Source organism: Muscardinus avellanarius, assembly GCF_963383645.1.
Source record: "Muscardinus avellanarius genome assembly, chromosome: 4".
Classification (NCBI taxonomy): Eukaryota; Metazoa; Chordata; class Mammalia; order Rodentia; family Gliridae; genus Muscardinus; species Muscardinus avellanarius.
Genome location: NC_137789.1, coordinates 41,741,701 through 41,763,671, shown reverse-complemented (window position 1 = coordinate 41,763,671; position 21,971 = coordinate 41,741,701). Strand labels below are relative to the sequence as shown.

The 21,971-nt window shown below is 48.3% G+C and overlaps 1 protein-coding gene across 4 annotated transcripts in view; it reads left to right on the top strand.

Annotated features, from left to right (window-relative positions):
- MATN2 (matrilin 2) overlaps nt 1–21,971 on the top strand; it is a gene marked incomplete at both ends in the record, with an annotated part of 152,786 nt that overhangs the window by 107,658 nt on the left and 23,157 nt on the right. For all 4 annotated transcript variants that reach the window (XM_080694029.1, XM_080694028.1, XM_080694026.1 and 1 more), the window contains 3 exons: nt 5,033–5,155; nt 8,719–8,841; nt 9,045–9,167. In XM_080694029.1, coding sequence (XP_080550155.1) covers nt 5,033–5,155; nt 8,719–8,841; nt 9,045–9,167 — 369 coding nt within the window. The remainder of the gene's footprint in view (nt 1–5,032; nt 5,156–8,718; nt 8,842–9,044; nt 9,168–21,971) is intronic.

Genomic DNA, 21,971 nt, shown 5'->3' with positions numbered 1-21,971 from the left:
GGTGCCCTACTTTCTCATCCAGGAAAAACAGAATGTGTTCCTCAAAGCCAGTGTCCTCATCAGCATTTCTCTGGATGTCCTGTTACATTTTCCATTGAGTGCGCTGAGAGCCCAGCCCCGGCCTTCTGAGGCCGGCCTCTCAGTGCCGCCCTCTGGGGCGCTCATGGCGGGCAGCTGGAAAGGGAAGGAAGTGAGGCTTACTTCTCTCGGGAGCATTCCGTAGCCAAAGGAAGTGAAGAAACTGGGCTTGCCGTCTGGGGGTTGCTATTAGAAGTCAGGTTTCTCGCCTGAGCTGAGCGTTACAAATGTCAAGCTCAGGTCAGCCGCTACATTCACTAGGAGGCTGGTGGCTGTGGGCTTTGCCCAAATCTAACAGGGAGCCAGCGTGTCAAAGGAATTTGATGTCATCCAATTAGCGCACACCTGTAATCCCTGCGCTTGGGAGGCGGAGACAGGAGGATCGTGTTAAGAGACCCTGCTTCCAAATAAAAAGTATAAAATAGGTCTGGGAGTGTAGCCTGGAGGTAGAAGGGCTTCCAGGAACCCCAGTACCACCAAAAAACCCCAACAAACAAACAAACAAAAAACAGGTTCAAGGCAGAATCTTACAGAAGACTATTAGAGAAGATTAGATCTTCTTCCTTATCTGAGCAGTTTCTCCTCCTGAAGAGGGCTGTCATCGGTCTTAGACATTAATTATGAAGGTGGTGATGCAAGGTTCAGACACCAGGGCTGGGCTGGCTGTCTTAGGCAGAACCCTGGGGCTAAATCCTGTGTGGCTGCAAGCCAGGCACGGGGCTCTAGGATTCTTGGGTCTGTATCATTGGGTGGGGCTGGGGGGCTCCCTGTAGCGATGTCATATACATCAGCGCTGTCACCTTGGCCAGCTACTTTCTACTTCTTTGGACCTGGATTTTCTTAATGAAGGAATAAAATTTCCTGCTTCAACATCTTTTTACCTGTCCAATTAAAACTTACTCTGACGCTGGGCGTGGTGGCGCACACTTGTAATCCCCGCGCTTGGGAGGCAGAGACAGGAGGATCGCGCAGATTCGGAACCAGTCTCTCTGGCTTCAGAGACCCTGTTTCCAAATAAAAATATAAAAAATAGGTCTGGGAGTGTAGCCCAGAGGTAGAAGGGTTTCCAGGAACCCCAGTACCACCAAACAAAACAAAACAAAACAACAAACAAACAAAAAACCAAAAAATCTTTTCTGTGTGTCATTTAGCTGGCATTATAATTTATTGTCTGGGGCACTGATCTTTCATATTTTTGTGTTATCTTTCAGTTAGGTCTCCAACTTTTTTTTTGAATTGCCATGCATGAAGACCATTTAATTTGTTTTCTTTTTTCTTTTTCTTTTGTTTTCGTGGTGCTGAGGATGGAGCCCAGAGGCTTTTTACCGCCGGGCTACACTCCCAGACCTTTTTTTATATTTTATTTGAAAACAAGGTCTCACTAAGTTGCTGAGAGCCTCACTAGGTAGCTGAGACTAGCTTCAAACCTGTGCGATCCTCCTGTCTCAGCCTCTCAAGTACTGGGATTACAAGCGTGCGCCACCATGCCTGGCCTTTAATTTGTTTTCTGATAGACCTGCTGACCTCAGGGATTACTGGATACAGTGAGTCTTACTCAATAAAGTTAAACCCAAACTCTGTGTACTACTTCACAGTCAGCGAGGTTCATGTAACCAGATTTGGGGTGCCTAGAAAGTACTCAATGAATATTTAATAAATGGCTATTTAAGTAACACACAGGAGGCAATATGACTCATGTATGTGAAGAAAGCAAAGAGACAATGCTTGCTTTTCTATTTTTATGTAAAATATAACAAAGTTTGCCATTGGAAATATATATATAACACAAAATGTATATAAGATGCATTTGCAACATAACATTTGCTGTTTTAGCCATTTTAAGTGTACAACTCAGTGACAGTAAGTACGTTTACATTATTCTACAGCCATCATTACCTTTGATCTTCAGAACTTTTATTACTCCAAACAGAAACCCTGTGCTCATTAATAAGAACTCCAATTTCCTCCTCTTCCCATTCCCTGGCAACCACAAATCTACTCTCTGTCCCTATGAATTTAAATATTCTAGGTACCCCATATAATGGAATTATCCAATATTTATCCTTTTGTGACTGGCTTACATCACTTAACATAGTGTCTTTAAGATTCAACCATTCATAACATCTGTCAGAATTTCCTTCTTTTCTAAGGCTGAATAATGTTCTGGTGTACGTCTACATCACGTTTTCTTTATCCATTCATTCATCAGTAGACACTCAGGCTACTCCCATGTTAGACTATTGTCAATAACGCTGCTACAAACATGGGATTATATACAGAGAAGTGAAATTGCTAGATGACATGGTCAATTCTGTATTTAATTTTTTGAGGATCCATTCTTCCCTCAATTCTGGATTTTGAAGATAATTCACTGAAGCTAATTTCCTCTTTCCTTGATGGGGTAATACAGTGGTTCCCAAAAGCCCTGCACTAAACAGCCCCAGGCTGCAGGAACCTTGCAGTGTGCGTGTGTGTGTGTGTGTGTGTGTGTGTGTGTGGCTGGTGTTTTGTTGCCAGGCTGACTTCTCTCTGTCAAAGTTCTCTGCTTGCTTCCTGACACTGTTAAGTCCTGCACAGGTGAGGCTGTTGATGAGTCCCAGGCAGATGATCTGAAACCACACACAGCTAATGATATTCATGTAGAAGGAGTGAGTCATAGCGGGAATGTCAAGGGTCCAGAACACAATTTCTTCTAGACCAGCTCTTGTATGCAGTGGACTTCTCTTCACGTACTCAGTCTTCAGCCATTCCAGGACCCCCTAGTAAATTTCTCCTTATGTCTTTGTGGCCAGTACTAGATCTATCCTTGACAAAGGAGAGCATGGTGGCCTGGCTGACTTAGACCAGCCATGACTCATGCCTTGGGAGCCACAGGGTAATGGCTGTTGGTAAGACAACCAACTGTGTCTGCCACATCCTCAGAAAAAGAACAGTGCTATGTAGTTGCACTGGTCCAGCCCAGCCAATGAGGCCAGCGTTGACCTTTCCCCCGTCCAGGCTCACAAAGGCCCTTTAGAAGCTCATTGTGTTTCCTTTTACAGTGCTCTGCCTCCCCTGTAACCTGGGGTCTTGTGGTTTTAGCATTTTCTATCAGGAAATGGATTGCTACAGAGGGAATGTTTCTGCTGGTAGAAACATGGTTTAAATAAGAATTAATTTACCTTAGGAAAGGACGGCACTGACCTGGGGCAACATCAAGACTTGTCTTCTTCAATTTCATGGCATGGATGCCACCGTGGTCTGAGCCTTTTGACCCTTCTTAATGTAGCTACCATTTCCTGACTCCCCACATAGCTGGATATTTTGCAAGATCAGCTTTTGATTATTTATTCTACCTTGTGCTGTCATATATGGCTGTAGACAGAAGCTCCCTATCTGCGTGGAGCCCTGATCAGGTTAACTCAAGGAAGAAACTGACCAAACTTCCCATCTTTCTCAGAAGGGGACAGGTTGGGAAATGTGGCCCTCACCCAAGTCCTCAGCTCTTTGACCATCAACCCAGTTTAACTCATTTGAGTCTTGACTTAGTTTGACCATCAAAGTGGAGAGAAGCCAATGGTGGAGAATTGAGAGGTAGGCTTCAGCTTTTCTTTCAAATGTGCTCCTAGAGAGCAGGTGCGGTTTTCTCCGTATCCTGTGGAGCATTTACTCAGGATGTATTGAAGTTCACCTGGCTCTCCTTCTCTGCTGCAAAATCTTGCTCAAGGCCTTGCCAAGCATCCACCAACATCCCACCACCGGCCAAATGTTTAGAGCCATTATTTCTCCATCCAATGGCTTGCAAGGCCCTGCATGGCCCTGCATTACTTTCCTTGTGCCAGTACTGGAAAATTGCTTTGGTATTAATTTCCAAAATATAAAAAGTAGTCAGGGCCTGGGTACTGCACAGGCACTCAGGCAGGGAGGAGAGGCAGCTGTTATGATGCAGAATTTCCCTCTTTCTTTGCCCTTCATTCTAATTATTAACCTATAGTAAAAGCCTTAGAGACAATGAAAGCCTTTAGCCCTAAAACTATATAGAGGCAATCAGTGCCTCTGTTTACCTCCTCTGCTCTGTGACCTGGCCTGGGTATGGGAGAGGCAAACTCCATGTGCTGCTTCAAAGCACCCATAGTTGATGAGCAACCAATACTGCCCAATACAATAGAGCAAGGCCAGGTAGATTATTGACCCCCGCATTTAGTGAGTGCACTGTCTGGAGACAAAGAGGCACCACCTGTCTAAGGAATAAGTTACTGGCCCATTGCCTTGGTAATGTTGATAAGAAGATACCAATACTCAATCTACTTAAGGGCTGGGGTCCCAGAAGGGGGAGAGTTCCATTTCCGGGCTCTCCAGCATGCGTACCAGCATGCTGCTTTTTCCTTCTCTATTTCCTACTGATTCTTTAATAAAGACTTGTTAAAGCCACACTGAGCTGCCTATTAGTTTTAATTTTTCTGTTCAACAAACTTTAGTTGAATAAGAAAAAGAGCCCTCAGCACCATTTAAACCTTAACATCCTGTCCTGGCACCCAAGCTGTGCTTACTGAGCCCACAGCGCCCCACAGGCGCCCTGGCCTTGCGCTTCCCTCCTCGAGGGCTCACCCTCGGCTTTCTCTGATTCCTGTAGCCTAATTCCAGCCATTAAGCCTCCAGGTGTGCATTCCTGATCCCCAGGGCTCAGCAGGACCTCCTTTGTATGCTGTGCTGTCTGATGATTCCCTTCCTTGTCTGCTTCCTCCCTGGGTGGAATTACGAACCCTTGAGGACAGGGGCCTTGGTCTTGGTGAGCAAGAGCTCACCATGGCATTCCCGCATCTGGCTCAGGGCCTGGTACTTGGCTAGCCAATGAATGAATGAACCTCTGCAGGCAGTGCCCACCAGCTCTCTCCCTGGGGGGTGTGGGAGCCCTGAGCCCTCACAGCCCTGGAAAAGCCTAGAGTCTGAAGGAGGGTCTGCCCTCTCTCCTCAGGGATCAACTACTGTGCGCTGAACAAACCCGGCTGTGAGCACGAATGCGTGAACACGGAGGAGGGTTATTATTGCTGCTGCCGCCGAGGCTACGTCCTGGACCCCAACGGCAAGACCTGCAGCCGTGAGTGTGCCCGGGGTGCGGGCGCTGATGAGAATGGGGCCCCCACACCTGCTCAGGAGCAGCCAGCACTTCTGGATGGTCCAGCAGGCATAGGTTTTCTTGCCTCAGTGTAATCATTTACAAAATCAGAGCTACTTCATAGGTTGAGGTGTGACCCAATGTTGAACAAACTACTTAGAACAAAGCTGGGCATAGTGGCGTCTTCCTGTCATCCTAGCACTTGGGAGGCTGAGACAGGAGGATCGCAGGTTGGAAACGGCAACTTAGTGAGACTGTCCGCAGCCTAGCAACACTGTTTCAAAACAAACAAACAAAAAATGAAAAAAAAAAAAAATAGAAAGTTGAGCATGGTAGTGCACGCTTGTAATTCTAAGACTTGGAAAGCTGAGACAGGAGGATTGCAGGTTCACAGCCAGCCTCAGCTCCTTAGTGAGGCTCTCTGCAACTTTGCAACTTAGTGAGACCCTGTTTCAAAATAAAAAAAAAGGGGGTTGGGGGTGTAGCTCAGAGGTAGAATGCTCCTGGATTCAATCCCCAGGAAATAATTAATAATAATAAATAGGAATGGGGATATAGCTTGGAGATGAAACACCCCTAGGTTCAATCCCCAGTACCAAAGCAAACACACACACACACACACACACACACACACACACACACACACACACTTAGAACAATGTTGCTTGGCACAGCATTCAATAAATATTAACCAATATTACTATTTGTTGTTAAAAGCATTCACTAAGTTAGATAGGCCTGAATTCAAATCTAAGCACTGGCACATAAAGTTATTTAAGTTTTGATTTCCCAGTTACTTAAAAAATGGAAATAAGAACCCCTCGGCGTGGTTACGAGGATTTACTGCGGTCATCTCAGTCTCTTTACCTCATGCCTGGTGCAAGTAAACATCCAACCAGGGCAAGAGTCCCATTGTGGGGCCTGTGAGAGTGACCGGTGGCCAGCCCCGGGTTGGGCTAAGACGCTGGAAGGGAGTGACCTCGGGAAGCATCGGTTACCCAGGCCGGTCTGAGGGCGAAGCTGAGAAACAGGAGAGTCTGCACAGCCTTTTCTTCACTTTCTGGTGTCAGGGCCACAGCCAGCCCCATGTGATGTAAATGCTTGGGAACTCGGGCCGCCAGCTGAAGGCCTCCACCTCCTTTTATGAGGTCTCCAGCAGTGCAGGCCAGGGGCTGGGAGCATGGGCACCGCGCTATACCGCGGCCCTGGCCTGCCGAAAGCTGGGCTCCGTGACATGGCTGGTGGAGAAGGGGCCCTTTGTGTGGCTTTCCCCAGCCAGCGCACAGCTGCTCCACTCTGGAGACAAAGACAGATTGTGAACGAGAACAGTACAGCTGCTGAGCATTTGGCCCCCACGCTGCCGGGAGGGGAAGTCTCACAGCTAAAGTATGAGGTCCAGAGCATCCTTGTCCTAGCAAGGCTTGTTCTCCTTCTGTCTTCAGAGGGAACAAAGTGCGTGGTGAGGCTTTCTAAGGACTCAGAGGCCAAAAGGCTTTTGAATGAGGGCGTTGGTGTGAAGGCCAGTGTGCCTCTGAATGTGTCTGTGTGCGTTTGAGAAGCCAGTGGGGAGGAAGAGGTCTTCCATTCAACAAGGAGAAGTCCCTAGTGGGACTTCTAGGGTCTGTGCAAACCCTGCCTCTTCCCAGGATTGTGAGGCCCGGCAAGTGTCCCGGGTCAGGACAGGCCCACCGAGGCCACTAAGGGCCAGGACCCCCTGCCTGTCTCTCCCAGTATGCCTCGGGGAGCATGGAAGAGTGAGCATGGGCCAGAACATGGGATCTAAAAGATTCTTTTAATAGACTATTCTTCTTCTTCTTCTTCTTCTTCTTCTTCTTCTTCTTCTTCTTCTTCTTCTTCTTCTTCTTCTTCTTCTCCTCCTCCTCCTCCTCCTCCTCCTCCTCCTCCTCCTCCTCCTCTTCCTCCTCCTTCTTTTTTTTTGAGGGTCTGAGGATGGAACCCAGGGGCATTCGACCTCTGAGCTATACCCCAGCCCTATTTTTGTTCTTTATTTTGAAACAGGGTCTCACTACGTTGCGGGGGGCCTCACTAAGTAGCTGAGGCTGTCTGCTCACCACGATCCTCCGATTTCAGCCTCCCGAATGCTGGGATTACGAGCGTGCGCCACCACGCCCAGCGCTATTCTACTTCTAATAGACTCTTTCTCTTTGGGATCTAATAGACTCTAAGCATTAACCAAGCCATTTCTGTCTTAGAGTCCCCAAGGAAAGCTATGGTCTTCTGCTCCCCCTGAAGCAATAATGACAGCCAGCTTTAGGAGGTGCTCAGTTCAGACACCTCGGTGAGCACTTCCCATGCTCCAAGACTCGCCATCCTCCCCAATGTCCTGGGAAGTGTCTGCACTCGTCTTCTAGCCAAAGAGGGGAAATGAGAACACACACACACACACACACATAAATAAATGAATGAATAAGATTTCAGGCACTTTCCTGAGCTCCCGTGACTGGTTAACGGTGGAGCCTGGATGTGCGCATGGACACGTGACTCCTGAGAACCTGCAAGTGCTGGCGGGAGGTGCATCCACCGGGGGAATGTTCTGGAAGGCACCGATCCCGGCCCCACAGCAGTGAGGAGGCTCACTTGGTGGCCCTCCCCAAGGCCTTCAGTGTCTGTCCTGTCTCAGGGGGCACTTTCTCCATCCAGGAAATCTGGGAGACAGCCTGCAGGACTCCGGGAGCATCCGCCACAGCTGTGTGTGCTGGCCCTCGGCCCTCGCTGCCCAGGGACCAGCTGTGTGGTGTTCTGGTGCCAGGATGGGCCACACAGGCAGGCCCGGGCTTTGGTTTGTTTTCTAAATCTAGTTTTCTAGTTTTCTAGTTTGTTTTCTAAATCTAGTTTGTTTTCTAAATCTAGTAACCCTGATTACGAGGGTTTTTTTTTTTTTCGTTTTAATCACATTTTCTTTTTCATGTTCCAGCAAAAATGAAGCTATACAATTAATCCTTCCTCGCTGGATAATAATAATTAGCACTCACTCAGTGGTGGCTCCGTGCCAGCGACTATTCTGAGGGCTCCTCGTGCGTCATCTCCGCTAGTTCTCCTCACACTCCTCTCGGGGAGCCCCGTCATCACCTTCATGTCTCAAGTCGGGAGACCATCATGGCCCAGAGAGGCCACGTGACGGCCCAGCGTCCACAGCTAGGGAACGGCGGAGGTGGGGTTGGGGCCCAAGTAGTTGGACGCCAGAGCCTGATTCTGGAGTACTTCTCCATCAGCAGCGTGGCTTGGGCAGTGCCCTGACCTTGCTGGGCCTCGACTTCCTCTCTGGGAAACAGGAATGGCTCTTGTGCCCAGCATCTGTAATGTGGAGATGGCTGTGCAGGCCGAGGTGGTAACTGTCATTACCACTGGGGACAGCAGTCCCCTGGAATTGTAGTCTTATGAGCTCGTCAGATACAGAGGGTCAGAAAAACAAGCAAGCCTGATTTTGCAGCGAGGCCCGTGGTGTGGGGCAGAATGGAAGCTGCTGGGCTGGGGTGCCTGTTGGCCCCTGCATATATCAATGTTTCTGTGTGTGACCAATGCAGGGGTGGACCATTGTGCGCAGCAGGACCACGGCTGTGAACAGCTGTGCCTGAACACGGAGGACTCCTTTGTCTGCCAGTGCTCGGAGGGCTTCGTCATCAATGAGGACCTCAGGACCTGCTCCAGTGAGTCCCTCTGCGTCTCTCGGGGAGGGAAGTGTACCATGGCGGTGCCCTCTTTTCCTTTGTCCTTTTCTCCGCTCTGGGGTGATCTGCTGGGGAAAGGCTGCCTCCAGGGCTGGTAACCGGCCGGTCCCTTCTCCCCACCATCATAGCCCAGAGGCCTTCCTAACGAGCCCCAGGACCTCACCTGGGTTTTGGTTTTGCAGGGGTGGACTACTGCCTGCTGAGTGACCATGGTTGTGAATACGCCTGTGTCAACACGGACAGATCCTTCGCCTGTCAGTGCCCTGAGGGACACGTGCTCCGCAGCGACGGGAAGACCTGCGCAAGTGAGTCTCGTCCTGTGTGAGGTTCCCGGACAAACGGTGTTGGCGCATGAGCTCTGTGGATGAGGGAGAAAGGGATGGGCGCTCAGGACCAATCACACAAACGCCAGGATGGGGAAGGAAGAGTTAAAGGGCAGGCGGACCTGATAGGCTGCCTCCAGTAGCAGCCTGATCCTGATGGAGCAGGTCAGATAGGGCTCCGGGGTGGGAAACAAACCAAGAGAAAATCTGTTAGGGGAGGGGTTGACATTTACAGAGCTATTTTCTGCTTAGTCGTGGTCACCTGATTTCTGAGAAGCTGACAAGGCTAAAGAGTCTTAAAATGACTGCGCTTATGCCAATATTCCCCCCTTTTTTGCTTAATAATTGGCCTGAGGGGGTGAGAGTGAGGGTGAAGGTTATTCTTCTCATAGCTGCTTCCTGCTGGCAGGGAGTGCGGTAGTCTTGCATTCTGCTGTCCAGGTCCTGCAGGGGGCCGTTGTTTATACATTGGTACATGGGAGGGTCCTCGGGTAAGGGGTGATATTCTCCTAATATCATCTGACTGTTTGGTTGGTAGAGGATTTTGCCTTCTCTAGGACCTCCTCTTAGAGACATCTGAAAGGCTTGGCACTAGGAAGATAAGGGCAAATATGGCAGTACTCCGACATGTGGCTGATTTTCCCTGCTCTGCCCCAGCCAGGCAGCCTTCCCAGGGATGGTAGCTGAGGCCACTTGCTGGCTGCCCGTGGTGTGTTCCCAACACTGAGCTAAGCACAGGGGCTGTCGTGTCCCAGGAACCGATGAGGAGACTGCAGCCTGGATAAAGGAAAGAGGCAGATTACCCGATAAGTGGTGCTTCACACCCTGTGCTGTGTAACCCAAAAGTGAGTTCTGGGAGGAGGAGCTCCTGAGAAGGCATCTGGCCCTGCCTGGTTACCTCATAGCACGTGGCAAGGTTGGCAGTGGCATAGCCTGGGTGCACGCTTCCTTGTAGCTAGTTCTAACTCCTGTCTCCATTAAGAAAAAAAAGATACCAGAATGCTGCCTCGCAGTCCTGTTTTCAAGTGAACCAAGATAAAGAATTGAAAAACAGCCAGGCATGGTGGCACACACTTGTAATCCCAGTACTTGGGAGGCTGAGACAGGAAGATCACAGGTTCTTGGCCAACCTTAGCTACTTAGTGAGGTCCTCTGCAACTTAGTGAAACGCTGTTTCAAAATAAAGAATAAAAGCTGGGCGTGGTGCTGCACGCTTGTAATCCCAACATTCGGGAAACTGAGACCCAAGAATCATGGTTAGTTGATAGCCTCAGCTACTTAGCGAGGCCCTGTTTCAAAAATAAAGAATAAAAAATAGGGCTGGGGGTGTAGCTCGGAGGTCGAATGCCCCTGGGTTCTACCCCCAGTACCGAAAAAAAAATGCCATCCAAAATAAAGAATAAGAGCCAGACGTGGTGGCACACTCTTGTAATCCCCACTCTTAGGAGATGGAGACAGGAGGATCGTGCTGGCTCAGAGCCAGGCTTGCTGGCTTAAGAGACCCTGTTTCCAAATAAAAAATATAAAAATAGGTCTGGGAGTGTAGCCCAGAGGTAGAAGGGCTTCTAGGAACCCCAGAATCACCAATAAATAAATAAATAAATAAATAAATAAATAAATAAATAAAATAATAAAATAAAATAAACAAAATAAAGAATAAAAAATAGGGCTGGCGGTATAGCTCAGAGGTAAAATGCCCCTGGGTTCTACCCCTAGTAGTGAAAAAAAAATTAAAAACAGCCAGGCATGGTGGCACATACCTGTAATCTCAGTTCTTGGGAAACTGAGACAGGAAGATTACAGGCGGCTTGAGGCCAGCCTCAGTAATTCAGCAAGACCCTCAGTGACTTATCAAGACCCTGTTTCAAAATAAAAAATTTACAAAAGGGCTGGGGTGTAGCACAGAGGTAGAATGCCCCTGGGTTCAATCTCCAGTACCAAACCAAATAAAAAATAAAAAAAGACTGGGGTATAGCTTGGAAGTAGAATGCCCCTGGATTCAATTCCCAGTACCCATCTCCAATTGAAAAAGTCATTTTGAGCTGGGCATGGTGGCACACACTTGTAATACCAGCATTCGGGAGGCTGAGACCAGAGGATCGCCGTTCGCAGACAGCCTCAGCTACTTAGTGAGGCCCTCTGCAACTTAACGAGACCCTGTTTCAAAATAAAAGAATAAAAAAATAGAGCAAGGGATATAGCTTGGAGGTCAAATGCCCCTGAGTTCCATCCCCAGACCTGCAAAAAAAAAAAAAGAAAAAAAGAAAAAAAGAAAGAAAAAAAAAAAGAAAAAGTCATTTTGAGAAAAAGAATTAGAAATGGAAGAAAAGGAACATAACTTACCCTCCCTGTCCTACTGGTCTTTGTGATTATAAGGCTGAGTTTCTGGCCATTGATCCGATTGTGACCACAACCCAGCTGATCGCCTTTTTACCTCATTTACCCACAAGAACAGATGAGCTGACTGCACAGCAGGGCATGCCTCTCCATGCCGCCTGGGCGAGTTGGGGAGAGGGTCTTGGATTTCGTCAAATGGGTGGCCCAGGGTCCTATAGCTTGCTGCCCCCCACAGTGCTGCCAAGCCTGCTCCGGGAGAGACCACAGTACGGAAAGAGGGTGGCTGAGTCACAGAGCATCTATACTTGACTGTAGGCCAAAGCTAGACACAAGGGCATTTGTGGGCTTCTCTATCATAATCTTAGATTATCCGTGCCCTTTCTTTGTCCTCTTGCTATAATAATCAGACCTGAGTATAAGATGATTGCAGTACTTCTAAAGGATTCTCACAGAACAAGTAGCCCCTTCTTTCAGCCTCCCACTCTCCCTATGTCTGCATTACATACCTTTGCCACTTTGTTTAGTTAGTTAGTTGGTACTGGGGGTGGAACCCAGGGGCTTTTCTACCTCCGGGCTATACTCCCAGACCTATTTTATACTTTATTTGGAAACAGGATCTCACTAAGTTGCTGAGAGCCTCACTAAGTAGCTGAGGCTGGCTTTGAACCTGTGCAATCCTCCTGTCTCAGCCTCCCAAGCGCTGGGATTACCATGCCCAGCTACCTTTGCAACTTTAATATGTTGCTTGCTTACTTTCTTATTTGAAGTGTGCTTATGCCAGGTGTGGTGGCACATATCTGTAATCCTTGGGAAGCCGAGACAGAAGGATGCAGGTTCAAGGACAGCTTCTGCAACTTAGCGAGGCTCTCTGCAACTTAGCAACACCCTGTTTCTAAATAAAAAATAAAACAGGACTGGAAGTGTAGCTCAGAGGTAGAATGCTCCTGGATTCAATCCCTAGCAACACACACACACACACACACACACACACACACACACACACAGTGCTTATAACTGGCGCAGTGATATCATCTGTATGAATAAAGGTCCAACGATTCAATTAGAAGTGAGGTTTTATGTTTATGTATGGTTAGGTCCATAGGAGAACTTGTGCAATAATCAGATGGGTTAGAACTGTGAGAATGGGCTTGGGAGGCTGAGACAGGAGGATCGCACGGGTTCGAAGCCAGCCTCAGCTACTTAGTGAGGCTCTCAGCAACTTAGTGAGACCCTGTTTCCAAATAAAGTATAAAAAAGGTCTGGGAGTATAGCCCGGAGGTAGAAAGCCTCTGGGTTCCACACCCAGTACCACCAAAAAAAAAAAAAAAGAACTGTGAGAACTGCAGCCATAGTACATGCGAGACTCATTTCACCCCCCAGAGCTTTCCCCTAATTAAAGACTTTCTGTGTGCTCTAGAATGAATCAGTCTGGCTGCTCTATCTGGTAATAGTGGGCTAGGCTTTCGCTGTGGCCACAGCCAACTGGGGCTGGGATGTCTGTTCCCAGCCCTTACACCACGTGGCGCGGAGCCAGATGACGTGACAGTACCTTCTGGGTGAAGCTTGCTGAGCAGGCAATGGGGTCAGCCAGGCCTGACTCAGCAGCCAAGGTCATCTTTCCCTTTATGAAAGCAGCCTCCATTGAGAGCCTTGACAGCAGGTAGTCTGAAAAGCCTCTGCATGTGCCTTCTAGAAAGTTCTCTGGAGCATGGAGCTGAGGCCTGGGTCTCTGGAAGGAAGTGGACACTGGTCCTCGTACCTCTACAGGCACTTGGGATCCTGGGTTTTTGGACTGAAGCCTGCTCTTCTTTCCTCTCACCCCTCTGACCCCCAAGCTTGAATTATACAGACTGAGGGTAGGCTGGGGCGGTCAGTGGGATGGTCTTTCTCACCAGCTGCAGCTGAGAGACCCATTTCTCCTCACTAGAAGCTTCCTGGAGATAGTTATACTCAAAGTCCAGGATCCCAGGGTGACAGAGACCACCGCCACACACAATAATGCAGACACAGGAAGGGGTTTATTGGGGAGCTAGTTCAAGCTAGGGTCCCAGTCCCTCCAATGCAGTGGAGTCTTGACAAGGACCCCGAGTCTTTGTTCCAAGGTAGCTTTATACACTTCAGTCACTCAGACTGTGCTTTACAAAGGAGTTATCTTTAAACCAAAAGGAATTTTTTTTTTTTTTTTGTACTGGGGTTCCTGGAAGCCCTTCTACCTCCGAGCTACACTCCCAGACCTATTTTTACATTTTTATTTGGAAACAGGGTCTCCTAAGCCAGCGTGCGCGGCTGGCTTCGAACCGGCGCGATCCTCCTGTCTCTGGATTACAAGCGTGCGCCACCACGCCAGGCAACCAAAAGGAATATTTACTGCTGTTATCACAAGCAAGGACAGGATACTTGGTGCCTCCCATTTGGTTCGTGCCTCCTGAGGTTGGTTGGGAGTTTTTCATCTTGACCCAGGTGCCGAAACTGGCACTTAACTGTTAGTTGTATTCCTGGGACACTGAGACTTAGGCCTAGCGTGTTTGCTGTATGAATGAGGCCTGTCATGGCCCCACTTCGGTCCTACAATAGACCTTGTACATGGGCCCCAGCATCATAAAAGATGTGCAGGAGTTCATGACCCCGTTGACCTCTGACCAGAGGTCAGAGGTCAGAGGCTGGGTCTTATCTGGAGTCAGAATTCCCCAGGCCTGGCCCATGGGAGATACTCACTGAGGTGAAATGGGTGGGAAAGTGAACGGACAGAGACCAGCCATCTTCCGACCCCACGCTCCACTCCCTGTGCAGTAGCTTTCAGGGCTCTCACTGTCTCCCAGAATAAATATCCAATCTCACTCCTCCATGTGACCCTGTAGAAGAACCTCGTCCTCAAGCTCTTCAACCCCGTCCCTGGTCCTCCCTGCAGCCTCCTGTGCTTCAGCCAAAGTGGCAAGTTTGCTACTCTCTGAGCAGCACCGCACCTCGAGCCTGTCCTATCTCCACCTAGGGACTTTCTCCCTACCTCCAGCCCCGCCATGGATTCCCAGCCCATCCCCAGTGCAACCCACCTCCGAATGGCCTCTCCTTCCCCACTACCCCACCCAGGCCGTGCTCCTCCTCCTGCCCTCACAGGGCCTGTCTTTGCCCTCCTGCCTGGCCTCGGGCTCTCAGCACACATCTGAGAGATTTGATGGCAAATATAAAGAGTTCTGAACTGGAACCCCAAAGACTAGATTTATTTATTTATTTATTTATTTATTTATTTATTTATTTATTTTTGTGGTCCTGAGGATGGAACCCAGGGGCATTCTACCTCTGAGCTACATCCCCAGCCCTACTTTTTATTCTTGATTTTGAAACAGGGTCTCACTGAGCCACAAAGGGTTTCACTAAGTATCTGTCCATGGTCTGTGATCCTCCTGTCTCAGCCTCCCAAATGCTGGTATTACAAATGTGCGTCACCACACGCAGCCCAAAGACTGGATTTAAATCTTGTACCTTCTACTCTGGGCAGGGGAGTTGCTCTCTCTGGGTTTGATTGCTCATCTGTCCACTGGAAATGGTCATTCTCCCCTCTGTCACTCAGGTTCCCTGTGTGGCACTGGGAGAGACAATCATCAGAGCACTTTGTGAACTTGTCAGGTGAACCCCTAGGTGCTCTTATTCAGTCTTACCTTCCACGCCAGACCACCCACACTGAGGAGAGGCTAAGGGAGTGCGCTGCGTGTTGCCCGGAGACCTGCCTCCAGCTCAGGCCTGTCCTCCTTGGAGGGCCCCAGGAGCCCAAGAGGAGACCCTCCCTTCTGGTTGTGGAAAACACTGGTGGGGATCTGAGCAACAGGCCTTAGGGCCCTGGGGATCTGCGTGGCCATATTCTAGGTACCACAGGCTGATCTCCAAAGACCTGTGCAGACCCAAGGCCCCTGGCTTGACGGCATCTGTACCCCACAGGGTTCTCATCGGAAACATCTACACAAAACCCTGTGACATTTAATTACCCTCAACTTTAGAGCAGGAAATCCAGGAAACTTTTCCTCTTATTTGATAGCCCTTTCCTGGCAGCTGTTAGGCGCCAGACATTATGTTAGGTGCTGGAGATGGGAGAGGGCAGAGATAGTCTATGGTCTGTTGATCATCATGGCCCAAGTAGTCATGGCCCCGTGAGGCATGGACCCCCACCCCAAATCACATAAATAAGCGTCCAGCTCTAACTTGACACTACCTTAAAGGGCAGCTGCATGGTGCTTTGGGAGCCAGGCTGGGAGGCCAGGGAAGACTTCCAGAGATGCCAGAGGTGAGCTGAAGGAAGAGTGAGGAGAACTCAGGGGCAGAGGCAGCAGAGGAGGAGGAAAGAGCCTTCTGGGCCCAGCAAGGGAGGGGAGATGAGGCTGGAGCAGATGAAGCCAGGTGATGTGAGCAGATTTGCATCTTGCAAGGAGCTCTTGGGCCTCTGCAGGGAGGACTGATTAGAGATGGTCAAAGTGGGGGTGTGAAGGTGGGGCAGGAGTCAGTACAACCACCCAAGAGAAAATGAGGGCATTTGCTTTATGATCGTGGAGGCAGACACTTGAGACATTTGGAAAGTTTTTTTAACATAAGATCTGGGTCTTTAACCAATGTCTTGGCCTGGATGGTTTAACAGAATCATCTGTAGAGCTTAAAAAGAAAAAGTCCAAACACCCTGCAGCACCCCATAAACCAAAGGCTATCTTACATTGTTTGTAAGGGTAGATATTGAAATAACTTTCTTTTCTTTTTTTATATACTTTTATTGGTGCAATGTAACTATACATCATAGTAAGATTCAAAGTGATTCAAACATATATGCATATATTACTGTAGTTCTCTGGTTTCAGCCTCTTTGGAAAGATACATAGTAGTGGTATGGCCAAATCATATGGTAGATCTATTCCCAGTTTTCTAAGGAATCTCCACACTGATCTCCATAGCAGCTGAACTAGTTTGCAATCCTAGGAACAGTGTACAAAAGTGCCTATTTCCCCACAGCCTTGCCAACATTTATTGTCATTTGACTTATTTTAATTGCCATTCAGATTGGGGTTAGATGGAATCTCAGTGTGGTTTTGGAGGATTTAGAAATCTTTATCAGCTTAGCTGGGTGTGGTGGCACGGTCCTATAATTTCAGTACATGGGTGGTTGAGATAGGAGGACTGTTGGCTGGAAACCAGCCTCTGGAAACCAGGCTCAGCAATTTATCAAGACCTGCGGCAACTTAACAAGACCCCATTCCAAAATAAAATGGACTATGGATATAGCCAGAGATGGAATGCCCTTTGGTTCAATCCCTTGTACTAAAAAGAGAAAAGAAATATTTACCAGCTTTCAAATGTTCAGACCCTTGATTAGGCAATTCCACTCTGAGTGTGTAAGTTTCAGATAAGCCTTTACATTGTATGCAAAATTACATATGCAAAAATATCCACTGAAACACTGTTTATAATAACAAAAGACTAGGAACCACAAAAATGCACAACAAATAAGACACTGGTTAAATTAATTACAGTGCAGTCATTAAAAATGATGATATTGGAGCCGGGCCTGGTGGTGCATGCCTATAATCCCAATACTTGGGAGGTTGAGACAAGAGGTTTTCAGGTTCAAGGCCAGCCTCAAAAATTTACTGAGGCTCTCAGCAACTTAGTAAAACCCTGTTTCCAAATAAAAAATAAAAGAGCACTGGGGGTGTAGCTCGGAGGTAGAATGGCCCTGGCTTCAATCCCTAGCAAAACATAAACACACACACACACACACACACACACACACACACACACACACACAGAGGATATTGGATGTCACGGATGAGCAAGAGGTTTATTTTAACTATAAATCCTTTATTTCCCCTTAAGACTTAATCTGTGTGTATTCCTCATTCTTTTTACAGCTGCATAATATTCCGTTGCATGGACTATTTATTCAACCGGTCCCCTGTTGCTGGACACTTGGGTTGTTTCCCATTTTTCACTATTAAAAAAGTGCTGCAGTGAATCACTTTAGAAAATACATTCCAAGCCAGGCATGGTGGCGCACGCCTGTAATCCCCGCACTTGGGAGGCTGAGACAGGAGGATCATGCAGGTTCGAAGCCAGCCGCGCGCGTTGGCTTAGGAGACCCTGTTTCCAAATAAAAAAATGTAAAGATAGGTCTGGGAGTGTAGCCCAGAGGTAGAAGGGCTTCCAGGAACCCCGGTACCACCCAAAAAAAAAAAAAAAAAAAAAAGTGCTGCAGTGAATCACTTTAGAAAATACATTCCAAGCCAGGCATGGTGGCGCACGCCTGTAATCCCCGCGCTTGGGAGGCTGAGACAGGAGGATCGCACAGGTTCGAAGCCAGCCTCAGCTACTTAGTGAGGCTCTCAGCAACTTAGTGAGACCCTGTTTCCAAATAAAGTATAAAAAAGGTCTGGGAGCATAGCCCGGAGGTAGAAAGCCTCTGGATTCCACCCCCAGTACCACCAAAAAAAAAAATATATATATATATATATATATACATTCCTTCAGATGGTGTAAGGGTATCTGTAGGAGAAAGTTGCAGAAATGAAGCTTTGAGGTTAAAGGTGCCTTCTGTAACTTGGTAGATACTGCCAGATGCTTCCCCAGGCAAGCAGGCTGTTTAGTGTGTTTGAGTTCGGAGTCATGCGCTTGTTTTGCCTTTAGCAATCATCTCTGCAGGAGCTTCTTTTTCCTCGACATTGAGAACACACTCCACTCTCTTTGGAACACATGCTCTGTGGGGTGAGGAGGGGGACAAAAGCAAACTCTCCACACGCTTTTATTTATTTATTATTTATTTATTTATTTATTTATTTATTTATTTTTGCAATGCTGGGGTAGAAAACCCAGGGCTTTGTGCATGGTGGGCAAGCACCCTCCCACTGAGCTACATCCCCAGCCCTCTTCACATGCTTTTAAAGCAGGCACACGCACATGGTGGCGCACGCTTGTAATCCCAGCATTCGGGAGGCTGAGACAGGAGGATCGCGGTTTGCCAACAGTCTCAGCTACTTAGTGAGGCCCTCTGCAACTCAGTGAGATCCTGTTTAAAAATCAAGAATAAAAAAAACAGGGCTGGGGTGCAGCTTGGAGGTAGAATGCCCCTGGGTTCCAGCCCCAGTATCACACACACAAAAAAACAAAAAAACAAGTTTGAAAGTCCAGGAGTAGGGCGCTCTGAGGACAGCCTGCAGCAGAGATAAGCACATACCTACCCCACAGCAAATTCAAGGATGCAGGCTTGGATACCCAGACTCAGGAAACCCTGGGGAAGAAGTCGCTGCTCTTCAGGAGGAAAACCTGAGCTGAAAAGAAGACAGGGGCGGGAAGGCGTGTGCAAGGGGTCCGTTGTATTATGCCTCAGCAAGCCTTGCCTGGAAGAACTATGGCTATTTTATGACCTTGGAAAATGGAGTCTTATTATAAATTCATGGGGTGGAAGGTGAGGAAAATTCGTCTCCACGCGAGCCAGCCAGCCAGCGGTCTGCGTTAGGGATCGCTCAGTCGTACTTTCCACTACGTGAGGAACTTCCCCCGCACCGTGGGGATGTGCTGCCTCAATAACGAGTCCAGAATGCGCCCAGAGAAGCAAGTCATATTCAGAGCAAACTGGAGGCTCCGGCTCTGGTTGGAATCTCTTCTGTGGTTGTAAATTCAGCTTACAACATTTTCCCATTGTTCCAAGATTTTGGCAGCGCTTCTGCTCAACTAGAGACAAGCAAAATTCTTTCTGCGTTGGAAAGCTTACTTTAGAATATTGCAATGCCTTGTGGTCAGAAAAAAAATATTTATTACCAGAAGATAGTACTCTTCGTCTGTTTCTTCCACTTATTAGCAAGTGGTCCTGGCAAGCCACTCCTTTCCAAACCTTAGAACATCTGCTTTACTAACCCACAGGGGTGGCTCTGAGGCCTCCTCTCCAAGGAGAAAGGCTCTGCAATAGAAGTAGATGGTTTGTACCTGATTATAAAAGTCATTGTGTGCTTTGAAGCCTTTGCTTGTTTGTTTATTGGTACTGGGGATTGAACCCAGGGGCAGCCTACCTTTGAGCTGTACCTGACCCCTTTTTATTTATGTATTTTTTTTTTTGGTACTGGGGAATTAAACTTAGGTGTATTCTATTACTAAGCTACACCCCCAGCCCCTTTTATTTTTTTATTTTGAAACAAGGACTTGATAAGTTGCTGAGGGTCATACTAAGTAGCCAAGGCTGTCCTCAAAGCTGTGATCCTCTAGTCTCAGACTCCCAAGTAACTGGGATTACAGTAATCCACCATCGTGGTGAGCTGTAGCCTTTACTTAACCACGCCAGTGCATATCATTATAGAAACTCTACTCACTCTGAAAAGATTGAATTAATTCTCAAAATATGTGTGGCTCTTTTAAAAAGTCACTATCTATCTATCCTCAGTAACAAGTTTATTTTGGGTGTGGTACTGGGGGTGGATCCCAGGGGCTTTTCTACCTCTGGGCTATACTCCCAGGCCTATTTTATACTTTGTTTGGAAGCAGGGTCTCACTAAGTTGTGGAGAGTCTCACTCAGTAGCTTCGAACCTGCGCGATCCTCCTGTCTCAGCCTCCCAAGTGCTGGGATTACAAGCATGCACCACCACGCCCAGCTAGTATCAAGCTTTTAAAATGCCAGCCTGGTCTTCACAGGTACACTCATCTTCTGGTGCCCAGGGACTACCCGGTCCTATAGACAGCAATGTCCTCCTCCAGTGGCTTAGCCCAGCAACCTTGGAGTCACCATTGACTCTCTTGTCCTAGCCATGACAAGAGAGACTGTGTATCAGTTCACCACAAACTGATGGGCTCTACCTGCAGAACACAGCCACACTCTGACCACCTCCCAGCAGCCTGGTCTGGGTCCCAGGCTCTCTGCTTTGGCTGGTCCTGGCTGTCCACGCTCCAGCCTTCCCCTTGTGGTATTCTGTGCAGAGCGGGCCATTCAAACTGAAGTCAGATCATGTGGCTTTGTCACGGGAGGAAAGTTGATTTTGTGAAGGGTCCAAGGAGTTCCCAAAGAGGGAGACCCACCTCAGGGCCGGCAGGGTTCTTGGCTCATGTGATGGAAAAGAATTTCAGCATGCTCTGGAGACATACACAGAGGTTTATTTAGGAAAGTAATCCCAACATTTGGGAGGCTGAGACAAGAGGACTGCGGTTCGTGGACAGCCTCAGCTACTTAGTGAGGCCCTTTGCAACTCAGTGATGCAACATTTGAGCCGGGGAGTCGCAAAGGAGGCAGACACCAACCAGATTATTAAAAGCGGCTTTAACCAGACTAATCAACCAGCACCTTCGAGCGAGTCTGCCAGCCGTGGGGGAAGGGACCCATGAGCCACGCGGTCAGCAGAGTTGACCAGTAGTCCCAATCGGTTGGCAGACTCAGTGGCAGAGCGGAAGTAATGATGTTTAAAGTGGGAGGGGGCTGGGAGGACTAGCTGTGTGGGAATGCCGATTCTCTCATAACATCCAGAGTCTCACGATGCCTGGAGTCTGTCTCCCGATGTTTGGAGTCTCGTGACACCTGGAGTCTCGCCATATCTCCGCTTCTGGCTTCCGGGGTTCCACCTCCTCTCCTTGCTGTGGGATCCCATGGGGGAAGAGAGGGACCCGACCTATCAAGTGAGACCCTGTTTCAAAATGAAGGATAAAAAAAGGGTTGAGGGTGTAGCTCAGAGTTAGAATGCCCCTGGGTTCCATCCCCAGTAACACACACACACACACACACACACACACACACACACACACACAGGAAATTGGAAGTGCACAGTCAAGGGAGAATGTAGGCTATCTCAAGAGGGAGATGCAGGGATGCACTTGAGGGGCTCATGGCTCTTCTTTTAGAGGAAACATGGTAAAGAATGGCTATGGATAGGTGTGTGAGGATGACCGCAGTCCTGTAATCTCCTGTCTGCTCCTGGTGGTCTGTTCATCCTTAGAGTCCTCAGGCTGATGGAGGTCTGATCAGATCCATTATCTGATCAATAGATAAGCTGGCGAGTCCCCTAGATTAGAGGTTTCTCAGGATATCTATCTTGTTAACAGTGCATAGGGCAAATATAGTTTTTCTCTGGTTAACCTGAGTCTACAGATTGCCCAGGAATTTGGGAGAGACAGACCTGGGAAAGAGGGCTGGTTTGGGGATTAACAGTTAAGGTTCTTTATATTGAAGTTAGATTTTCCTTCTCCTTTCTCTCTGCCTTCTTTCTACCTATTTATTTCTTCTATCCTATATCAGATTTGCTGCTCAGAACCCTCCAGCGACTGCCCTCCTCACCCTGCCCTGCCTGCCTTGAGTCCCGCGCTGGCCCTGGCCCTGCCCCTCCCCTGGCCAGGTTCCGGCTTGCTCCAGGCACCCTGGTCTCTGGCCTTTCCCGCATGCCGACCGCCTCCTGCCTCTGCAGTGTGCCGCTGCTCCTGTTTCTTGCCTACAGTGCTCTTTCTCT